The sequence below is a fragment of the Perna viridis genome, chromosome 13, assembly GCF_037379345.1.
Source record: "Perna viridis isolate PV_CMFRI_1.1 ecotype Kerala chromosome 13, ASM3737934v1, whole genome shotgun sequence".
In the NCBI taxonomy this organism is placed as follows: domain Eukaryota; kingdom Metazoa; phylum Mollusca; class Bivalvia; order Mytilida; family Mytilidae; genus Perna; species Perna viridis.
In genome coordinates this window covers 28,820,589-28,840,006 of record NC_142457.1, presented here as the reverse complement: position 1 = coordinate 28,840,006, position 19,418 = coordinate 28,820,589, and the positions used below count along the sequence as shown (strand labels likewise).

Sequence of the window (19,418 nt, the reverse complement as noted above, 5' to 3'; positions counted from 1 at the left end):
GAAATTCGGGCTTTTTACAAAGTTCCTCTTCTGCCTTTATATAAACTTATATTTACATTAATAACTGTGTGTAACATAATAAGATTATTGCTCCAAAACTTTGTACTAAACTAAAGCAGACAGTGTCTTTACTTGAAAATGACCTTGTGACCTTCGTTGCTAAGGACATTGTCAACAGAGTGAGCCTTGAAGCTGGTGCAGTGTTTCGTGCCTTTTATTTATATTTGTTGCATCTTATTGTAAAAAAGGCTTAAATGCGCTATATTATATGTAAATAATAGTTTGTGTGTCATTTAACGAAATATATAAGACGCAGTGATAGCAAAAATGGCAACCGAAACTCAAGTGAAACTCCCAAACCTCACTAATACTGCAGGGATATATAGTGGCAAATTCAAAGATTGGTCACCAAACCTAAGAGCTGTAAGTATTAGTTTTTGAGAGACCCAGTTCATCCTGCATGTCATCAGATATCATGTAATTCAGAGCTAATCTATAAATCAACAAAGCTCCAATCCATGGCATGTATTCTGCACACCTAAGCCTAGGACTCCGGAGTGTCATTGTTTGTAGAACTTTTTTTTAATATTTCCTGAAACATTAAATAATAAGAAAGACAAATTTTTCTCCTTCCAGAAGATGTAAGAAATAATTATTAAAAACAATAACCAACAAAACAAAGGGAATTGTGGTGATCCCCTCCCCTGTATGGAGCTCCAAAACCATGTATGGAGCACCAAAATAACATTAATTAGAAGATATGTTAACATATTATCTGAATTAATATGGTTAGGGTGCACATTATAACAGAGAAAACAGGCTCAATATTTTCCGTTTCTGGTGACTTTTACTTCTGTTTTTAAACTACAAAATATTTTGTCAGTTTTTACTTTTGGGATAGCACTGTATTTAGTGCATACATGTTAACCTACCAACGGTAGTTCAGTTCAACTGGAATTAGAACCTTCCTACCGTTCTACCGTTGAAGCAGAAAATCTACCGCTTTCTGAACATTATACCATAAACAAATTTTGGACACCATGTTTTTTATCTACCGAAAGACAAAACCTGAGAGGATCGAATAACGACATTTCTGGTTGATCTCGGGTAGACAGGTGAACTGTTAATTACCGTTAATTAGGGTCATAAACAGTAATTTCGGGCTTTAGTGGTTATCAATGAGACGTAATTTTAAAGATGTGTGATGATTATATAACAACAGGAGATGATTGACAATTATCCAAAGTTTTAGTGGCACACGCTTAATTGATTAAATGATTTATTACTGACGATTGGGACTGGTGTAAATATTGATGCGGGACATATGAACTTTTGATGATTATGGAAACGTTGACCATGCATTCACTGAAAATGACTCGAAGTATGGCTTGTTTTTTATCCAAGTCAATGGAGGAACTACGTAAATTTTTCTATTTGGAGCACTCTCACGATCATCAACTGTCAAAATGCCGAAACATAATATTTCATCTTCAGCACCTCCTGCCAAGAAAGCAAAATACTGTTCCAAAGTCAATGCTGCGTGGAAGTCAAAGTAAAGTGGTACCAAGCCAGTAATGACTATTTGAAATGAAATCATTTGATGCTTATTTATGCAATAGTAGCAATTGCACGTAATGACAATTTTTAAATGAAAATTATTTAATTAATTATAGTAGATATATCCAAGGAGCTATATATAAATTCTTGATGTATTGAATTGTCAATAATAAATAAAATCATTAAAATGTCCAAGTGTTACTCCATCAAAAAGGTCTTTCTAACTATTCAAATAGAGTATTCAGCATTTTTTTTCATGGAAACAGACTTAAAACAAGGTTCTCCATAAGTTTCACACATATTTGACTTGTTATGCCACAAAAAAAAAACGCCGATAAAAAACTCTAGTTTTCAAACCAAATCTCCAGCTGAAAAATGACAAATCTCCAGTTTTTAAGGAATGACTTCATCACATGTATGTTAGTGTGCATGATTGGACATTAACCCTTTGAGTGCCAAGGCTTTTCCTTTATTTTGCCAAAGAAGAATTTGAAGATTCAAATTCAACTGTCCTGCTTATGATGTCGACAATAACCTAATGTCACAAGAAAGGGCCCAACAGCGGGGTGACCGAATGCAGAAAGAAATAGTCATAAACTATTCATCATTTGGATGTTTTTGAATATATTTTATACTGTCAAGTTGTCAACTTTGTACATTTGTACATAAACACATTGACGTACTTACGTACATAAAAATGTACCCAAAAATAGGAAAGAAAAAAAAGTAAAAAAACATAAAAAGAATATAATTAGACATTTCATGAGAAGTGTTTTCAACTTGTCGATTTTCTAAATACATCTAATTTACCACATTAAACCTTTTTAATACTTAAGCCCATAATTAGCACATAAAAAGATTTTACAAGCTGCTATTTATACACTGTTATTTATTTGAAAAGGATATAATAAGCTATTACGTCTAAGAAGTAAGTTGAATTTCATATCCATTCTCCTTAATTAAGTACAGTTTAAAAAACAAATAGAAGTAATATTGATAAACAACCTAGTTATTTTATTCAGGACATTGAAAGGAATCCTAAAAAAAATTGTAAAACCTCTAGGAAATAAATATCCTTCATGACAATGTTCTCTTTTCTCTAATTAGGGAATACTTGGGGCTAGTACATGTGAGAAGATTAATTTTCATAATCATATGTTCAGCTGACAAAATGTTCCGGGCAATCAATGTCAACTTTGAGTAAAATCATTGTACAGTATTTACAATTTTATCAATGATAAATACATGTACATAATGTATAGTTGAAATTATATGTTCATATTGTTTAAAATTTATCATTATTTTTTCTGTTTTGCTTCTTTTGTTATTTCTTTTACACGTTTTTTTTTTCTATTTTTCTCTGTACGAATACATGAAGAATACATCTTAATTTAAGTAGATTGCACTGAAGGTAAAAACAAAGAGAAGTAATTGAAATGTGAATATTTGATCAATAGATAACGACGAGTAGAAATAAGAACAAAATTTGCAAGGAATTTTTTTTGGCGTTGTTTTAATATGTACAGTCTACCCTGTGAAGCACCCCACGCATCATCATGTTCAGAACTGTGATGTCAATGACATTACTGCAGAACAATCGACTTGCTGAATGTGTAGACAACAGTTGCTAAGCCTATATATATAGGCTCTTGGCAAAATACAGAAGTATGAAAAGCCTATTTATAGGCTCTTTGGCATAGTAAGGGTTAGTACAGTAGGTCCTGTTTTGAAACGTACCATATAATATTTTATGTATTATTTAAAAACTGATTTGTGTATTCATAATGTGCTTTGCTGTTTATGTTTATATGAATCATTCATAGCTAAATATTTTATCCTTGAACTTGAAGTAATTATAACTTTAAAACTGTTTTTTTTTAAATTTTCCTTTTTACATTAACACGAAAGTTCTATCAAATTATGATAATTACTTCTTTAAACAGCAGTAATTATGCAACAAAGTCTCTATTAGTGAAATAGAAGAAGCAGACCATTTTCTTTTGAGATTTCAAAATGCCTAAGTGAGTAATTAATTCTTTATCTGAAAAACAACAACATGGATTTCTCCATGAGGGTCTTATTTTTTTGTAACTGATTGTGGATGAAAAGTAATTCTAGGTGGTGTGAGTGTGACCAAACAAAACTACATAAGTTGGCAGGTTTATGATGGTGCCAATCTAATTCTGTATCTTAACTTTTCTACTCTTATTGATTCTTTGAGTAGAAACTTTTGATTTCTTTTATCATTTTTAGGCAGGAAAGTTGACAATATCAGGTGACACAGCTGAGTTATGCATGAAACCAAAGAATGAAAGGGTAAGATATTAGATATAAGTCAAAAACCACAGCTTCAGTGTTTACCCCATGAGTATCAAATATTACACTGAGTAGCATACAGTAGCACAGTCATTTTGCACTGATTTATAACAGTTAGTGTAGTACATTATAACTGACCAGATAAATTAATTTTGATATGACATGAACTCTCTAATCACAACTATGCATGTACAACACAAATATAAAAGAAATATATAGAACCAGCAACCAATGTTTTGTGCTAAAACTTCTATCAGTATTTAAAAATTTTATTTTAAAATTTCAATCCTTAAAAACAACATTCTTGATCATGTGTTATGAAAAAAAAATGTTCAGTATTTTACTTGCTTTAATGTCTTTTCAAAACTGTTGTCACTATTAGCTTTTTAAAATGCAAATATTGTGTGCATTTATTTTATCATGAAGTATGTTTTATAGCCACCATCTGCTGATATTATAAGAAGATTCAGAGCAACTGTAAGGCCAGATGCTGGTCAAATGAGAGTATTTTATGGTAAAGCTGATGATCCTCAAAGACAATGGGCAGCTGAGATGACTCATGGAATAAATACTACATCATCTAATACTTCAGGAGAACTTGTAAATCCATATCCAAAGACTCTCTTCCAGCAGAAAAAAGTTGACATGAAGGAAAGTATCTATGCCAGTCATATTAGAGCTCCATTAGGTGTGTGTCATGATCAGATGCAAGGCTTACCAAGAGGTCTTAATAAGGACAACTTTACATTTGGTATCCCAACAGAGCTAGGTAAGAAACAATATCATTAAATGCATGGTTTCTTTGTCTTGTTTGTATTCTGCTGATATGTAGATATGTAGTAAAATCTCACACATTATCATCAAAGAATGGGCCCCTTGTTAAAGTTATTGCCCTTGAAATACAAAAAAACATTAAGCAGGTCAGTGATTCGGGCTCCTGGGAGCCTCTTGTTTGTTATTTTGTGGGAAAAGATTGGTGTGATAGGATCATAAGTATCCAGAAAAAATCAATCTATTTATAGAAAAAAATCCTTTAATCATTCATTATGCAGGTTGTATTTTTACAAAACTAATATATTTTCATGTCATTTAAGATATTGGAGCTGGTGGTCTTATCAACCCAAACAAAACTTATGCTGAAGTTGAGCAGGAGACAGCTGTAGGAAAGGACTTATACAGAAGAACACATGCCAATTTTGATGTTGGAGAAAAGCTTCAAAGAGGATATACATCTCCAAGCTTTTACCAAAATGCAAAATTTGGCATTCCAACGCCTCATAATAATGATGGAATCAAAGTAAAGAAAACACTTAAATGGCTTCATGAGACAGAACAGGAAAAAGCATCTAAAATTGTTTCGAAACGTGTTGATGACTTTAGGGAGAGATCGCAACCTCAACTGGGACTAGTTCACGATCCGTAAGATAGTTTCACTCATTTCCTGAGTGCCACAAAATATGAAAATTAGTGTCAAGTCTGAGACTCAGAATATTTTTAATTCTGTATGTGATGTCATGAAACTTACTCACTTTGCTTTGAATTTTTTCAAATTATTAATTTTAAGGTATTCTCATTTTGAAGGTCAGATTTTTAAATATTTTTTGGGACATGTGATTAGTGGTTTACTACATATCAACATTTCCTTAATAAAAAAAAAAGACCTAAAACAAACCACAGTCTGTAACAAATCATATACTATAGATCTAGGATTTGTAAGAGATTTGAATGTGAGGCAGATGGTATTCTAATGGACTACAAAATCACACTTATATTGTTATGAAATCAGAATTAAGACAAATAATATATAATAAAAAGAAAACATTCATCTCTGAATTTTTAATCAGTCAGAGTTGTTAAAAAGGTAGTGAAATATTATCATTCAAACTTACAATAGGAATTAGTGATATTTTTACCAAGAAGTATTGATTATTTTTTAGTGCACTAAAGCATTTGTTTCAAGATTGTGCCTTCTACCAATTCCTAATTTTGTAGCTTGGTCACTGTATGCAGATGATATTTTACAGAATCAAAGACACGTTGAAGGTAGGACCAGATCACACATATGGTATACTAGTAAAACCAGATGAGTATGGTTGTGGAGACTTGATGCATGGACGAGCACCGGCTGATTATCTGAGAGGCAAAGATAGACAGAGAGGTGTACTGGCAGCTATTAGACAACACCTTAAAAAAGCTAACTTCCATAATTTTACTGATCTTCTACATGCATTTAGACATTATGATAAGGTATTTATGATCACTTTTTATAAATCATTTTTTTTTTATGACTGCAGAATCTTATTAGATAAGATGGCAGCAGTAAAAAAGATCTGACACATGATACCTCTGTCAAGCACATTTTTTAATGTATTTTCTAAAATATTCAGCTTGAATCTCCAAAACTGAAAAATGGTTAAGAAAAATTAAAATTTTCAAGTTCTATGAACACTCTAACCTTTTGTCAGAGAGAGAGAGTAATCAATGGAACCAAGATTCTAGTGGAAATCAAAATAATGTAATCCAGGGACAAAGACCAGACATGGAAAACAGACAAATCACAACAAAGAACATAAAGTAACTAAAATAATACATACAAAGTAACAAAAGTAAATAAGCAACTCAGACTCCACTAAAAACTGGGAGCATGGACCAGGTGCACTGGTAGGGTACGAAATCTGTCATGGGACAAATATGGCATCCATATATATCACAACTATTCTGGTTTCAAATTTTAGGGTTGTGTCAAGCTGCTCCCCACAGTATTCTCAATTCATGCTTCATCATAGCATTGCACACAACAAGTAAATACCACAACTTGCGTGCCTAATGATCATACAATTATTCAGAAATACTTACAGAATTTTCTAAAATAGAATAATGCTTTAATTGGAATAATTTAAATGACTAAAACTATAAGTAAAATGTGGTATTTTACTAAATATGTACTATAGGACATATTACACAGTAGTTGGTACCTTGAAAATAAGCAGCTTGACCTGCTGTACAATATTCAATATTATTACTGTTAGATACTTTGTAAGTCACTCTATTGACCTCCTTGTAAGTCACTCTATTGACCTCCTTGTAAGTCACTATATTGACTGTCTTAAAAGTCATTTTATCGACTGCCTTGTAAGTCACTATATTGACCTTCTTGTAAGACACTATATTGACCATCTTGATACATTTGCATGACTACATTTGTATATAAGTCTCTTTATTGACCGCCTTGATATTACTTTGTAGAATGGTAAAGGTAAAATAGACATTAATGACCTGCGTGAAGTATGTATACAGTACCACTTACCACTGGAACCTGAACTATTGGAACAATTACTAGACAGTTGTGATGCCAATAAAGATGGAGTTATAGATTATGTAGAATTCTCTAATTTTCTCAACTGGAAAGATAAAATGAAGTCTGGACTGCCAGATAAAGATGGTAATTTTTACCTTAAATACGAAACCCCCTGATCACTTCCATTAGTAAAATTTTTGTCAAGTTTCTGTAGAAAAGCTCATAATTTGAAACCCCTTAAACCTACACAAATATACCTCATATATACCTCTTTGCTATATAGCTTTGCATCATGAAATAAGCATTGAATACCAAATCTAATACTGGAAACATATTAATTTTCACAGTATACTAATTTTGCAAAAATCTGTACTCGCGAAACCAATTTTATCACTATATTACGGTAATTGTGATTTAAAACAGCGAATATTGATACCTGCGAAAATAATCACTTGACAGAATCCGCGCTAATTGGCAACCGCAAAATTAATACGTTTACAGTATATTTTCAAAAAGCTATAAAATGTGGTTCTGTTGAACAGAGTCAAAAACTTTACATGTTTCAAATGAAACCTTTTTTTTTTTAAATTTGGAATGTTAAAGCTTTCTAACATCTCTGAACAGTAAACATACAACAGAGCATTTTGGACTATAGTACAAAGTAGGGTCTGTTTGATTGGTCAGTTGTTCTTGTCCTTAAATGCTTTAATTATTTGCCATTGAATGTTTAAACAATCAATAAATCATTCAATCAATGTCATGCATATGCTTTTTAAATTTTGTTCCACAACCAAAAAAATAAAAAGAGCTTCATTAACATGATGTTATATATCTTTAAGTACCATTCTGTGTTAGAATCAGGCAATGGGTGGCACATCATATGTCTCAGTTTGGTCTTTTTTGTCTCAAATATAATCAATACATCTGGAAAACACCTTAAAAGCTTTTTAAATTTATCCTGAAGCATCTGTGGCGTAGATATGTTTTGACTGCTTATATAAGGAAAAAGTGTGGGAAAATTTTCCCACCATTTTTCCATAGTGCATTTCAACTAAATTTGACCTATCAATAGCTTAAAAAGGCAAACTTTACAAACACTTCGATGGTCATTTTTGGAGGTTATCGGGTATAAATACTTGGTTAATGCAATAAAATCTCTGTGTTTTTTCCCTTCATGTGCCACACCTTATACATATTTTGCCTGATTCTTAGATGGAGAAGTACTTAATACCAAAACATTTACAGATAAACCATCAACCCCTGCCAGAAGTGTAAGTGCAGTATCAGAAGCTGATACAGTCAGAAGATCAGTACACAGTGCTGAAAGTACACCTAGAAGATTAAAGCTTCAGATAGACAGAGCAATAGGAGACCATAGAACAAGTGCTGGCATGATCAATGCCGTAGTAGGAGGAGTGTCAACTAGAGGTAGGTTTTGAGAATGGACCATAGAACAAGTGCTGGCTTGATCAATACTGTAGTAGGAGGAGTGTCAACTAGAGGTAGGTTTTGAGAATGGACCATAGAACAAGTGCTGGCTTGATCAATACTGTAGTAGGAGGAGTGTCAACTGGAGGTAGGTTTTGAGAATAGGAGACCATTGAACAAGTGCCAGCTTGATCAATACTGTAGTAGAAGGATTGTCAACTAGAGGTAGGTTTTGAGAATAGGAGACCATAGAACAAGTGCTGGCATGATCAATTCTGTTGTAGTTGAGTGTTAACTAGGTAGGTTTTAAGCTGTTATGGAGGAGTATTTTATAGAGGTATGTTTTAAGGCCTATTATAGATGTATATGTTTTATAGAGGTATACTTTTTGGCTTTTAATGGAGTATTCTTTTGTGATATTATAGAGGCATGTGTTTAAGCCTTTGTGGGTTTAGTGTTTACTAGTAGTATGTTGTAATATATTGATTGTAGCAGGAGGATTTACTAGAGGTGAAATAAAATAGTTTGAAGCAGTATTGTAATTGAAAGTGTCAGCTGAAATAATGTGATAGGGAGTTGTTTGTGTTTGAGTGTAATAGAAGATCTACCTCAGTGGTATCTTTGGCCTTGTCAATCATTAAAAAATCAAATTATTATTTTCGTGAGTGATTCATTTTTAAAATTTACATAAAGAATTAAAAAAACAATAAATCAAATGTGACAGATTATAAAACATTTCTTTAAATCTTGCAGATTACAGAACATATGGAGTACCAACAATCAGGACTGATCTACATGCACCAAGAATCAGACGAGTTGATGACAATAAGAATTATGGTGATGAATCTGATGCCTATGGTTTAGTGAATCCGTCAATGTTCAGTAGATATAATGTTCATGAGAAAGATTTCTTACTGCCAAGGAGCAAGGAACAGGTTAGTTACACACGCCTTAACTGTAACTAACATGGAAATTAAAATCTGTTTTGTCAGAATGGGTGTATTAATGAACTACTCTGCCATTTCCACTACACCAAAAAATAATCTTGGAGACAGAAAGGGGAACTTCTTCTTGAAAAAATTGATGGAATTGGTATCATATGTGACTCAAAGTAGTTCTATCCATTAGGTGGCTCTAAAAATATGGTTAGATATCACTAGCAATAAAGAACAATAACTCTGTCAAGAATGTTGATGCGAAGTGAGGAGCTAGGAAAAAAAGTAATGGTAAAAATTTCAAGCAGTAAATCTATAATTTTAGATTCAGATCGGTCAAATTCCTAACAGATTCTAGTGCCTCCGAGGTTTTTCTTTTGTGTAAGTAGAAAGACTGAGGAGTTCCGTTGGAGTTGCTGTTGAAATAGGGTCATGGTAATATATGGTCTTAATTGGTATCATTATTAGTTAGGGTTTTTAGCTCATCTGGCCAAAGGCCAAGTGAGCTGTTGCCATCACTTGGCATCCTTCTTCATCATTGTCTGTCGTCTATACAATTTTTCTAAACTCTTCTCCTCTGACACTACTTGACAATTAAAACTAAACTTGGTATGAATGTTTCTTAGGGTATCGTGCATAAAACTGATGTCTCTAACAATTCCTATTGGTATTTCATATTATGATGGGCATTTTCAAAATCTCAGATGTGAATTCATAGATGTCCTAAAGATGCAAACTATTGTGAGGCTTTGAGGATATGGAATTCAAAGTCAATGAAAATTTGATGTTTGATTAATATTTTTTAGAAAATGTGAACAAATAATCCAGAAAAAAAACCCTCAGTTTTACCATTTCGGTTGACACATTTAGGCAAAATACACTTATAGACAATATTCATACACATTTGTTAAATATGACTGATATGTTTTTACAGTACACTTATTTATGTAGTTATATTTTGACAACATTTGGTCAACTTGCACACAGGTTATATGTTTACAATGCATAGATCTAGATATTGTTTCTTTTGGTATTACACTGAGGGCTTGCCTTCTGACTTGGAAGAACAATATTAATCTGTTTTATATACATGAAGTATATTCTTTCTTTTCAGCTGAAAGCAATATTTACCAACATTGGTGTACAGATGACTGGAAATGTGTTTGAACAAGTATATGACACTGCAGCTAAACAGCACCCTAAAGGTGATGTCAGCGTGGAGTCATTCCGAGCTGTGTTAGATGATATTCAAGCACATCAGATTGTTACAGGAAAACATCCAATGGCTGTTTAATACAACATTTACTGCATAATCTTATTTTAAATCACCCTGTCCTATTTTTTCTAGAAAAATTTAACTTTTTAATGTCATGATATAAATGTTTGTTTATGTAATTAGAAGAATTCTCTTTGAATTCAACTCAATCAACTGCCAATCCATGCACTGAGTTGGTAGAATAACTTTACCTCTAAGACCACTTAGATCTTTGTTTTTGTAAACATTTGATAAGCAAGAACAAATTAACCCATATGCATTCATTCTGTCATATATTCATGTTCATAATAATAGATGAAGGAAGTAAAATGCCAGATCACATACAGCTTTGTGCAGTTTGAAGTCAGTTGTTGTTATGATACTATCAGGTGTGGTTCCAGGTGAGGGCATAATGGGCTAACACCCCCCCCCCTTTTTATAGAAAAAAAAAACTACTGAAAACTTAAAATAATCTGCTGAATATTGTATTAAATATGGCAGATTATCATGTTCATTCATTAAACATGTCATAATATAGTTTCCTTTTATACTGGTTCTCTTAATTACGCCTCCTCTTCTTAAAATCCTGGATCCACTCCTGACTATACTTCAATTATTTTGTGCATTTTACATCTTTTTTTCAGATGGGATGCATAAGAAAGTGTTTAGTACTGTGTATGTCTGTAGTATTTTAATGTCTACATTGTAGCACAGTTTAGCTTTACAAATTCTAGTGTCAAAATTATGGAATAGTGCTTTAATACTTAATAGTGATAAGATTATATATGATAACATTGATAAACCATTGAAGACATATTTTTTATACACATGATACTTGAATTGTTGATAATATCAGGAACTGAATAGTTCCAGGTTACAAGTAGTATTATAGATCAGCATTAGATTTACACACAAATCAAAATGATTCACTCGATCAATTCCAACGAATTATATATATTGTACACAGGAGAACCCTTTTTAACACTATTACACATGTTAAAGCGACATGATTCTGTTTTTATGAGAAAAAAAAACATTATTTTATATTTCTAATTTATTTTTCTATTGTATTATAACATTCCTTAGATCTCTGTCCATATAGTATTAGATGAGCTTTACATATAGTGAGGTATTTTATTCTCTGTATAGTTTTTTATTCTGAAGTTTCAAGTTATGAAATGAGAACTGTGAGAGAGCTATTTGTTTGTGAGAATTTAAAATACAATTAGTATTGCCTATTTAAGTATTTAGTCTCCAAATCAAAACAACTTTAAACCACCTGTATTTTATATAAGGGCTGTTCCATTTAAAGATATGAAGTACCCTTAGAATGATCTTTTTCACCAGGGGAGCCACCCACAGATGTTCTATTAATGTTTTGTATTAAACTTTATATTTTGTCAAGAGACCTGAACACAAACCCATATACAAAGAATAAAAGTATTTTCACATCCCTCATATGTTCTACTGGAACAGCCCTAATTAGTAAGTGCATAGTATTCACTGCTACAGCATTAGACCTCAGTCTTTGGCATGTAAACATTCCACTGTATACTAGATATGAATTTGATCATTAATCCATTTTCATGTAAAGTTGGTGTAACTTATCTTTATAACGTATGTTTTTGACAATTTTATATACCGGTATAGGATTAGCTTTATTGTAATGCAGTTTAAAATATTTAGAGTTATCTTTCTTTGATCATATAGTTGATTAAAGCAAATGATGTTATGATCCATTTTGAATTTTTTGTATGCTTTTTTTAAAAAATAATATGTTTCATGGGTCATTTTAATGGTCCAGTAAGTATAAGCCTACTTCTGTTCTTATAAAATAATTAGACCACCTGTTGTTATGGCTTACTTATATATATGCAGCCTTACATGTTTTGCTATTGTAGTGATCACCCCAATAGTATTATTTTGTTATCAAAGACTCGGTGAAATTTCAGAAAACTAAGCCATGAACTCATTGTCTGATGGACATTTCCATTATCTCTTTTTATTACCTATCTAGAGGTGGTTGTTTCTTTATGATAATGCCTCAATTTTGTAATGTTTTGAGATAAGAGAAACTTGTTATGAATTATTATACGAAGGTCTAATGCTATAATTTTCTAGTTACCTTTTCCAGTTACACAATTTATAAGTGTACTTGTTAAGTCATAGTATTCTATTTTTATACATTTCTTTTATCGAGGAATGACTCCATATTGACTTCATGTTCCTTTATTGTAGACTGTGATACAATTTGTTGATTGTAAGTTTTGTATGTGATACAGTTTTGAATGTTTATTATTAAATGATTTATAGTGTTGATATTGTGATGTTTATTGCTTTACATTTATCTCTTAATTATACAATAAAGTAATTCTTTATATTGTAGAATGCAAGTAACACATAGTACTACGGCTAACATTTGTATGAGAGCAATAGAGATACATAAATAGGTGTTGTACATTTGCTATGGAGGCACAAACTTAAAATAAATAAAACAAAGACTGAAATCTTCGAAGTCAAATATTCTATGCCACTTATTTGGCTTGCTTTCAACATCTGACATGGCACGAATGTGATATGCTCTAAAGTTAGATGCTAGAATCTTGGTTCAATTGATATGATTACTCTTTCTTAACTGTGATGACCTAAATATTTCTCAATCAAAAGAACTGGTTACCAGTAAGTGCAGGTAATGTTTTCATTCCACAAGTTTCTTTCAAATTTTTAGCAATCTTTGAGTCGTTTATGATATTGACCAGGGAACCAGATTATACAATTGGCAATGACTATATATATATATATATATCATAGCCTAGCTGGCCGAGTGGTCTAGGGCGCTGGACTTTGTGCAGGCGGTGTTGCCATAGATGTCACAGCGGTACGAGTTTGAGTCCCACGGAGGGAACGACCAAAAATTTGCATCGCAAATTTGACAGTTCTAACATCGTTGGGAATTTTTCAGACCTTTCTATACGTTTACATATCTTCCCTGTATCAATTTGATCCGATGGAGCAGTGTAGCGAATAGAGTCGTCACATTCTGAGATGTTTTCGATATTTAAGAGGTACATTTTGATCATGTAGGAAGCTAGAAATTAAGGTTTTACAGCACCGATCATCAGCATTAAGTGGTGTAGTAAGATATAATCATGCAAATCAGATGCAAATGTAAAGTACTGAAATTATGAGTGCAAGAAGTTGCTAACAATATTAACAACTTAAAAAGACATGAAATTTTATTTTAAAGCATATGAAAGCATGCATAATAAGTGTTAAGTAGCACTCCAGCTAAGGATCATGCAAAATGTGATTCATGGGTAAAAAGCCTACATATTTTTATTTTTGATATTTTGTTTTAAATGTCATAGTAAACAGAAATTAACATGTGGTTTTTCATATTGCCCATGCTCTTAGGAGATAAAAATTATATAGAATGCACTGTAGATTTCAAAATGAAGGGAGATAACTCTGTAAATGACGCTCAAATACAATAGAATCTACTGGATTTTCAATGTCGATTATCTCCTTAAGAGCAGGCAGATTTGAATGAATAATTACACATTTCATAGTATAGACCCATAAAACAACTTAATTACAAAAATAAAAATATGTAGCCTTTTTTGGGGTGTATCACATTTTTCAGATTTTGCATGATTCTTACAAAGGCAGCTACTTAAGTACCATTTCATGTAAATCTTGCACAGTGAATGGCACACAGCAGTTGCATATTTTTATGAAATTTTGTCTGTAGCAAATATGTACTTAAGTCTGAGTATAAACCAACATAAAAGTTATTATCATATTTTGGTTGTCATGGAAACCACGCTTTTCCTCAAATATAGACAAAAACACATGAAAATCCATTAAAAACCAATTTTAACTGCATTTATTACACTTGTGTTGCTTATTGATGATATTAAAGATATTTAAACATGAAAATACTTTGTTTTGAATGTAATTAGCACATATTTATCATTTTATTTAAACATTGCATGGATTTCATACAGAAATCAACATGAGGTAACACACCAGAAAAGGCCACTATTTCTCAAAATTTAAAGTTCATTAAAACCCAAGAGCAAGTAACAAAACCTGAAAAATGAATACAGGGGTAATTTAAAGCTTAGGTTGATTAATCAAAAAGAAAAAAAACACTGTGTTTTTTTATTATTTTTCTTAAAATTACGATCCGAAATTGGTGATTTTTAGTTAATCTAGCAAAATTGAAAAATAATGTTAAATTGCAAAAAAAGTTGCATTTAAAGGCTTGTTAATTGAAATGATGTAGTATGCAATTTAAAAAAAAATGACAAAAAAGTCTCAAAAATTTGTTGTTGCTAATGAATATTTCTGTTGCTAAGAAATCAAAATTGGAAATATGCAATTCTAAATATGTTTATGATACAAATTATGCCCTTTTGTGCAGACAAAGTCCATCATGCATAGTATATAGGCCATGATTATACAATATAATGTGTTCTAGTGTTTCTAAACATTTACATATGTACAAGGGTATGTAAAATGTTGAGGAATTGTGTAGATCATTGGATGGGCAGTCATTAATTTTATTAGCGCACCTGTAAAATGACATAAAATACATTTTTAAACATCATTGTAAAATAAACAAAAACTTTTTATTGTAATTAAAAATTATACATCAAGAAACAGTCATTTCATATTCTGGTTCCATTCTTAAGAATAAAGAATTTTGCATGCTGTTCCTTAAAGGTATATTTAATTCAATGAATAGGATATACAGTTGTTTTTCTTTCTTCTGTGATGACTGTGGTGTGCTTCTAAAATCTCTGTAATTATCATGAAAATTTTTTTTACAAAATAATAAATATGTCTTTACAAGATATCAATCAATTTATGTGCAATTTTGTGGAAAATAGCATATTACCAATAGATGTGGACACCAAAAGTAATTTTTTTTTCGAATAGACAGAAAAATAATTACCATTATTACTTATTATTTAATTTGAAACAACATTTAAATATCAAAATGATTTCTTTAAATTTGAATCAATAGTTTTCAAAGTTATGACAATGCAAACATTTACCAATTGAAAATAGATAAACATGGAACTTAAGTTAGTCAGCGAATCAAATAACATCTTATAAACTAAGATAAATTAAATTATTTTCAGTCGAACATAAATAACTAGTTACTGGAAAGCATGACAACCTTAAATGGTTAAATTCTTTTTATATACATAGCCATGATAGACTGATTTTTCTATTTTGAAGATTTCGTTTTTCTAAAGATGAAGAACAGCAATAAAATTTTCAAATCAACAGAAAAATAAATAGCAGTGCCATGACTCCAGAACCTAAAAAAATCTGCACAAGTAAGACCAAAAGACAATCATGATAAATAACTGTAAAGCTTGATCATCAACCAATTTGGCAATCTCCAGATACTGTAAAGCATATTTACAACAAGCATACAGACAGATATATAAAGACAGATATTTGTATATACCATAATACGATGCATCAGATTTTGATGGTCATATAAAAATCTCATGTCTAGAACAATTACAACATTATATAACCATCTTTGTTCTTTTTTTAAGAACCTTTCCTTCTTGGACTTGTGGAATAGAAAAGTCACTCAGGAGGACAAACCCTGTTTCAATTTGTGTGGTACTAGTGAGAGAAACTATATTTTCTGTTGAGAAGGTCATCCCTGTTCCAACTCCATAAGTTTGGCGTACAGTCATTCCTTCATTGTGGAAATCAATTTCATTTAAAGTGGTGATGTTCTTCATTCTGTGGCCAAACAAAACTTGCTATGATGTATCAATTTGGCCAACACACATGTGACAACCAACCACACCTGAAAAAGTACCAAATATTTAAGAAAAAAAATAGTTTTGTAAAAAGTTAAATTTAAAGCCTAAGTAGCAGTCTTTCTGAAAATCAGACAGAAGATGATCCATGCATCTGAAAAAAAACCGCTGTATTAAGTTTTATTTCTTGTTCAAAAACAGTTACCAATCACATAAATGCAGTCTTAATTTTTCATTTGGTAGCTGCAATTTTGAGACAAACATTACGTAAATACATAAAATTGATACTTTGCAAGAGTTATCGCTCTTAATTCGGTTGATTGTGTCGGGATCTTGTTCACCATATTCCATTTTATCCATTAGTCTGTTCTGATAATAAAAAATACTTTAATGGTACCATACAAGTAAGATTTTAGAGCAATGGTAAATAGCATGCTAGGCACTTTGACAAATTTGAGGAAAACAGTATGTTTTTTCTTTCATGTTTTATATAAAAAAAGTACCAAAAGTATAATAATTATGAATATCATTTTTCAACATACCTTTTCCATAATCAAATGCTGTTTTCATATCATCAGCAGTTAAAATATTATGTCCTGCTGCAACATACATCTTCATTCTTGTTCTCATATGAGCAATCTTTGCATCGCAATAGGACTTTCCAATCTGTGCCTCTGAATAGCAGTAATTCTTAATGTAAATATATATTATAATGTAAGGGCATGTTGAACAGTAACTGACTATTGTTATAAAGTTGTCAGATTGGTATTTTGGAGATAACTGTATTGTATTTGAAGATTTGGAGCCATCAATCATGGATTTGATGGTCACAAATATTACAGGTACATTGTGTTACAAGAAACATTATAGAAATTTTGGTCATAATTTCAGTGATTCATATCCTAGAGCTGTAGTAGGTTGAGCATTATAAAGCATATTGCCTTTTTTATAAAACAGTGTTATTATTATTATTATTATAGTTTAAACCTGAATATAAAATAATGAGAGTTCGTTTCCAATTCTAGTAATGATTTAACAAGAATTGTTCTCAAATTTCTTTAAGGCTCTAATCATCTTATATATATGTTGTAACAAGCATGTTTATAACGAAAGTACCTGTTCTTTCAGTAATTCCTTCAATAGTTAACCACAACATTGCACAATGATAACAACCAGCATTATCTGACCTAAAACAAAAATATACATGTAAGGGTATGTATATTTGTCTACATATAAAAACTAAATAAACGTTAATAATCTGAGGCCTCCGGGAGCTGGTACAACAGACTTGAATTCCTTTTCTCTTTAAAATTAGCAACCATATTGTTTTTGATGGTTATTTTTTTAAAACTCTTATATAAAACATTTTTAAAACTCATGTTTGGTCACCAATTAGTATCAAAAGCTTACCTGACCTTAATTTGTTTCTCATGATTTAAAGTTTATCCTTTAAGACTGAATTTTCTGATGACCTTTTTGTAAATGAATCATGCAGAATGTTTTGAACTCAGTTGAAGACTTTGTATTTTCCCCAGTTTTTAAGCCTCATTCAAATGAATTTTTTAACTCAAATAAAAGGTGTCAATATTGAATATTTCTATGTACCTTACATTGGCCTCTGTGATCAGTGGCATTTGTGAATGGCTTGAAGAGTATGCTCAAGAATTGATGCAACTGAAAACCAGTCTTGCTTTGCAGATTCAAAAATGTAAGTGAATGTGCGGTGCTGAAAAAAAAGAAAAAAATTTAGTCATCAAATATCTAATTTAATAAAAATGCAAATTGTAGCAGAAATAAACAACTGTATATATAGGGAGGTGTGATTAAATATTTTTGAATGCATTAATTACAACAAATTTGAAGTAGAAAAACATTGTTTGATCTGATTATTATCTTAGATCCTTTGAACTAGGAAATAAATTTTGGAAGATTTTACTATATATAGAAGCTGCCTAAATAGCAGTCTAAATGACAAACATTGTATCTACCAGTTTTGAACCATTTTTTATGAATAAATTTTACAGCTGATCCGAGGTCAATCAGTGTAAATTACGTTATAAGGCTTTGTGACATTTTTCATTATGACGACAGGAATTTGCGGGAAACTGCACTAATTCGAGTCGTATTATAAGTTTACCATACAACACTTACTCAGATTTCACCAGATATTGATTTGAAAATTACTACAGACACATGCAAATTCTTTCCTCTTTGTCCAAACCAATCACTCTGTTTTTCTCTATACTGAAAACAAATATTCCTATATCATTTCATTTATTAAAGTGGAACCTGTACTTTGCCTAAAAAAAGAGCACCTTCAATTTGAAAAAACAAACAAAACACATGCTGACAAAAAAATAAACATAATTAAGCAGGAACAATAACAGGCATAATTTCATTTTATCTAAAGTAGATTGACAAAACCAACATGAAGTTTCACATGTTGTGTGCAAGAAATATATCCCTCAACTCTTTTCATATTAAGAGGAAATGGTACAGTTCAATTCACATTATTGAAATTAAAATATTTGCTAGAACTTTAGTTTTATTATTGTGTTTCAATTTTTTTTAGATCCAACAAAATCCTTTCTTACACAAATTTAACAGACGTGTGTTTTTTCTTAACTATATATAACTTTACCTTGCGGGGTAAGAATTTCATAGCCCAATCCATGATGACTAATATTTGATGACATTGCAATTCTTTTAGGATGTAAAGCCTTGACTGGTCTTGGTTTCCTTAAAAGTAATGAATCACCTCCTGTCTGATTTTTATAAGTATTGAAATGGAAAGTAAAATCTGGCACTGTTTCAGCACAAAATTTCTACAGTGT

The 19,418-nt window shown here is 31.3% G+C and overlaps 1 protein-coding gene and 1 long non-coding RNA gene across 2 annotated transcripts; one reads left to right on the top strand and one right to left on the bottom strand.

The window, feature by feature from the left end:
* Positions 1–149: 149 nt before the first annotated feature.
* On the top strand, positions 150–13,108 carry LOC148600232 (EF-hand domain-containing family member B-like). Its single transcript, XM_088558488.1, has 9 exons — positions 150–423; positions 3,811–3,873; positions 4,312–4,642; positions 4,968–5,292; positions 5,898–6,120; positions 7,120–7,315; positions 8,417–8,599; positions 9,353–9,534; positions 10,649–13,108. The coding sequence occupies exons 1-9, from the start codon at positions 328–330 to the stop codon at positions 10,826–10,828; spliced, it is 1,779 nt and encodes a 592-aa protein (XP_088414614.1). The 5' UTR covers positions 150–327; the 3' UTR covers positions 10,829–13,108.
* A 3,397-nt stretch (positions 13,109–16,505) lies between these two features.
* On the bottom strand, positions 16,506–19,365 carry LOC148600231 (uncharacterized). The gene is made up of 6 exons (XR_015917949.1): positions 19,226–19,365; positions 18,736–18,828; positions 18,190–18,310; positions 17,701–17,771; positions 17,127–17,274; positions 16,506–16,631 (listed from the first exon to the last, which is right to left on the bottom strand). It is a non-coding gene; the product is annotated as an uncharacterized LOC148600231 (long non-coding RNA).
* Positions 19,366–19,418: the final 53 nt, after the last annotated feature.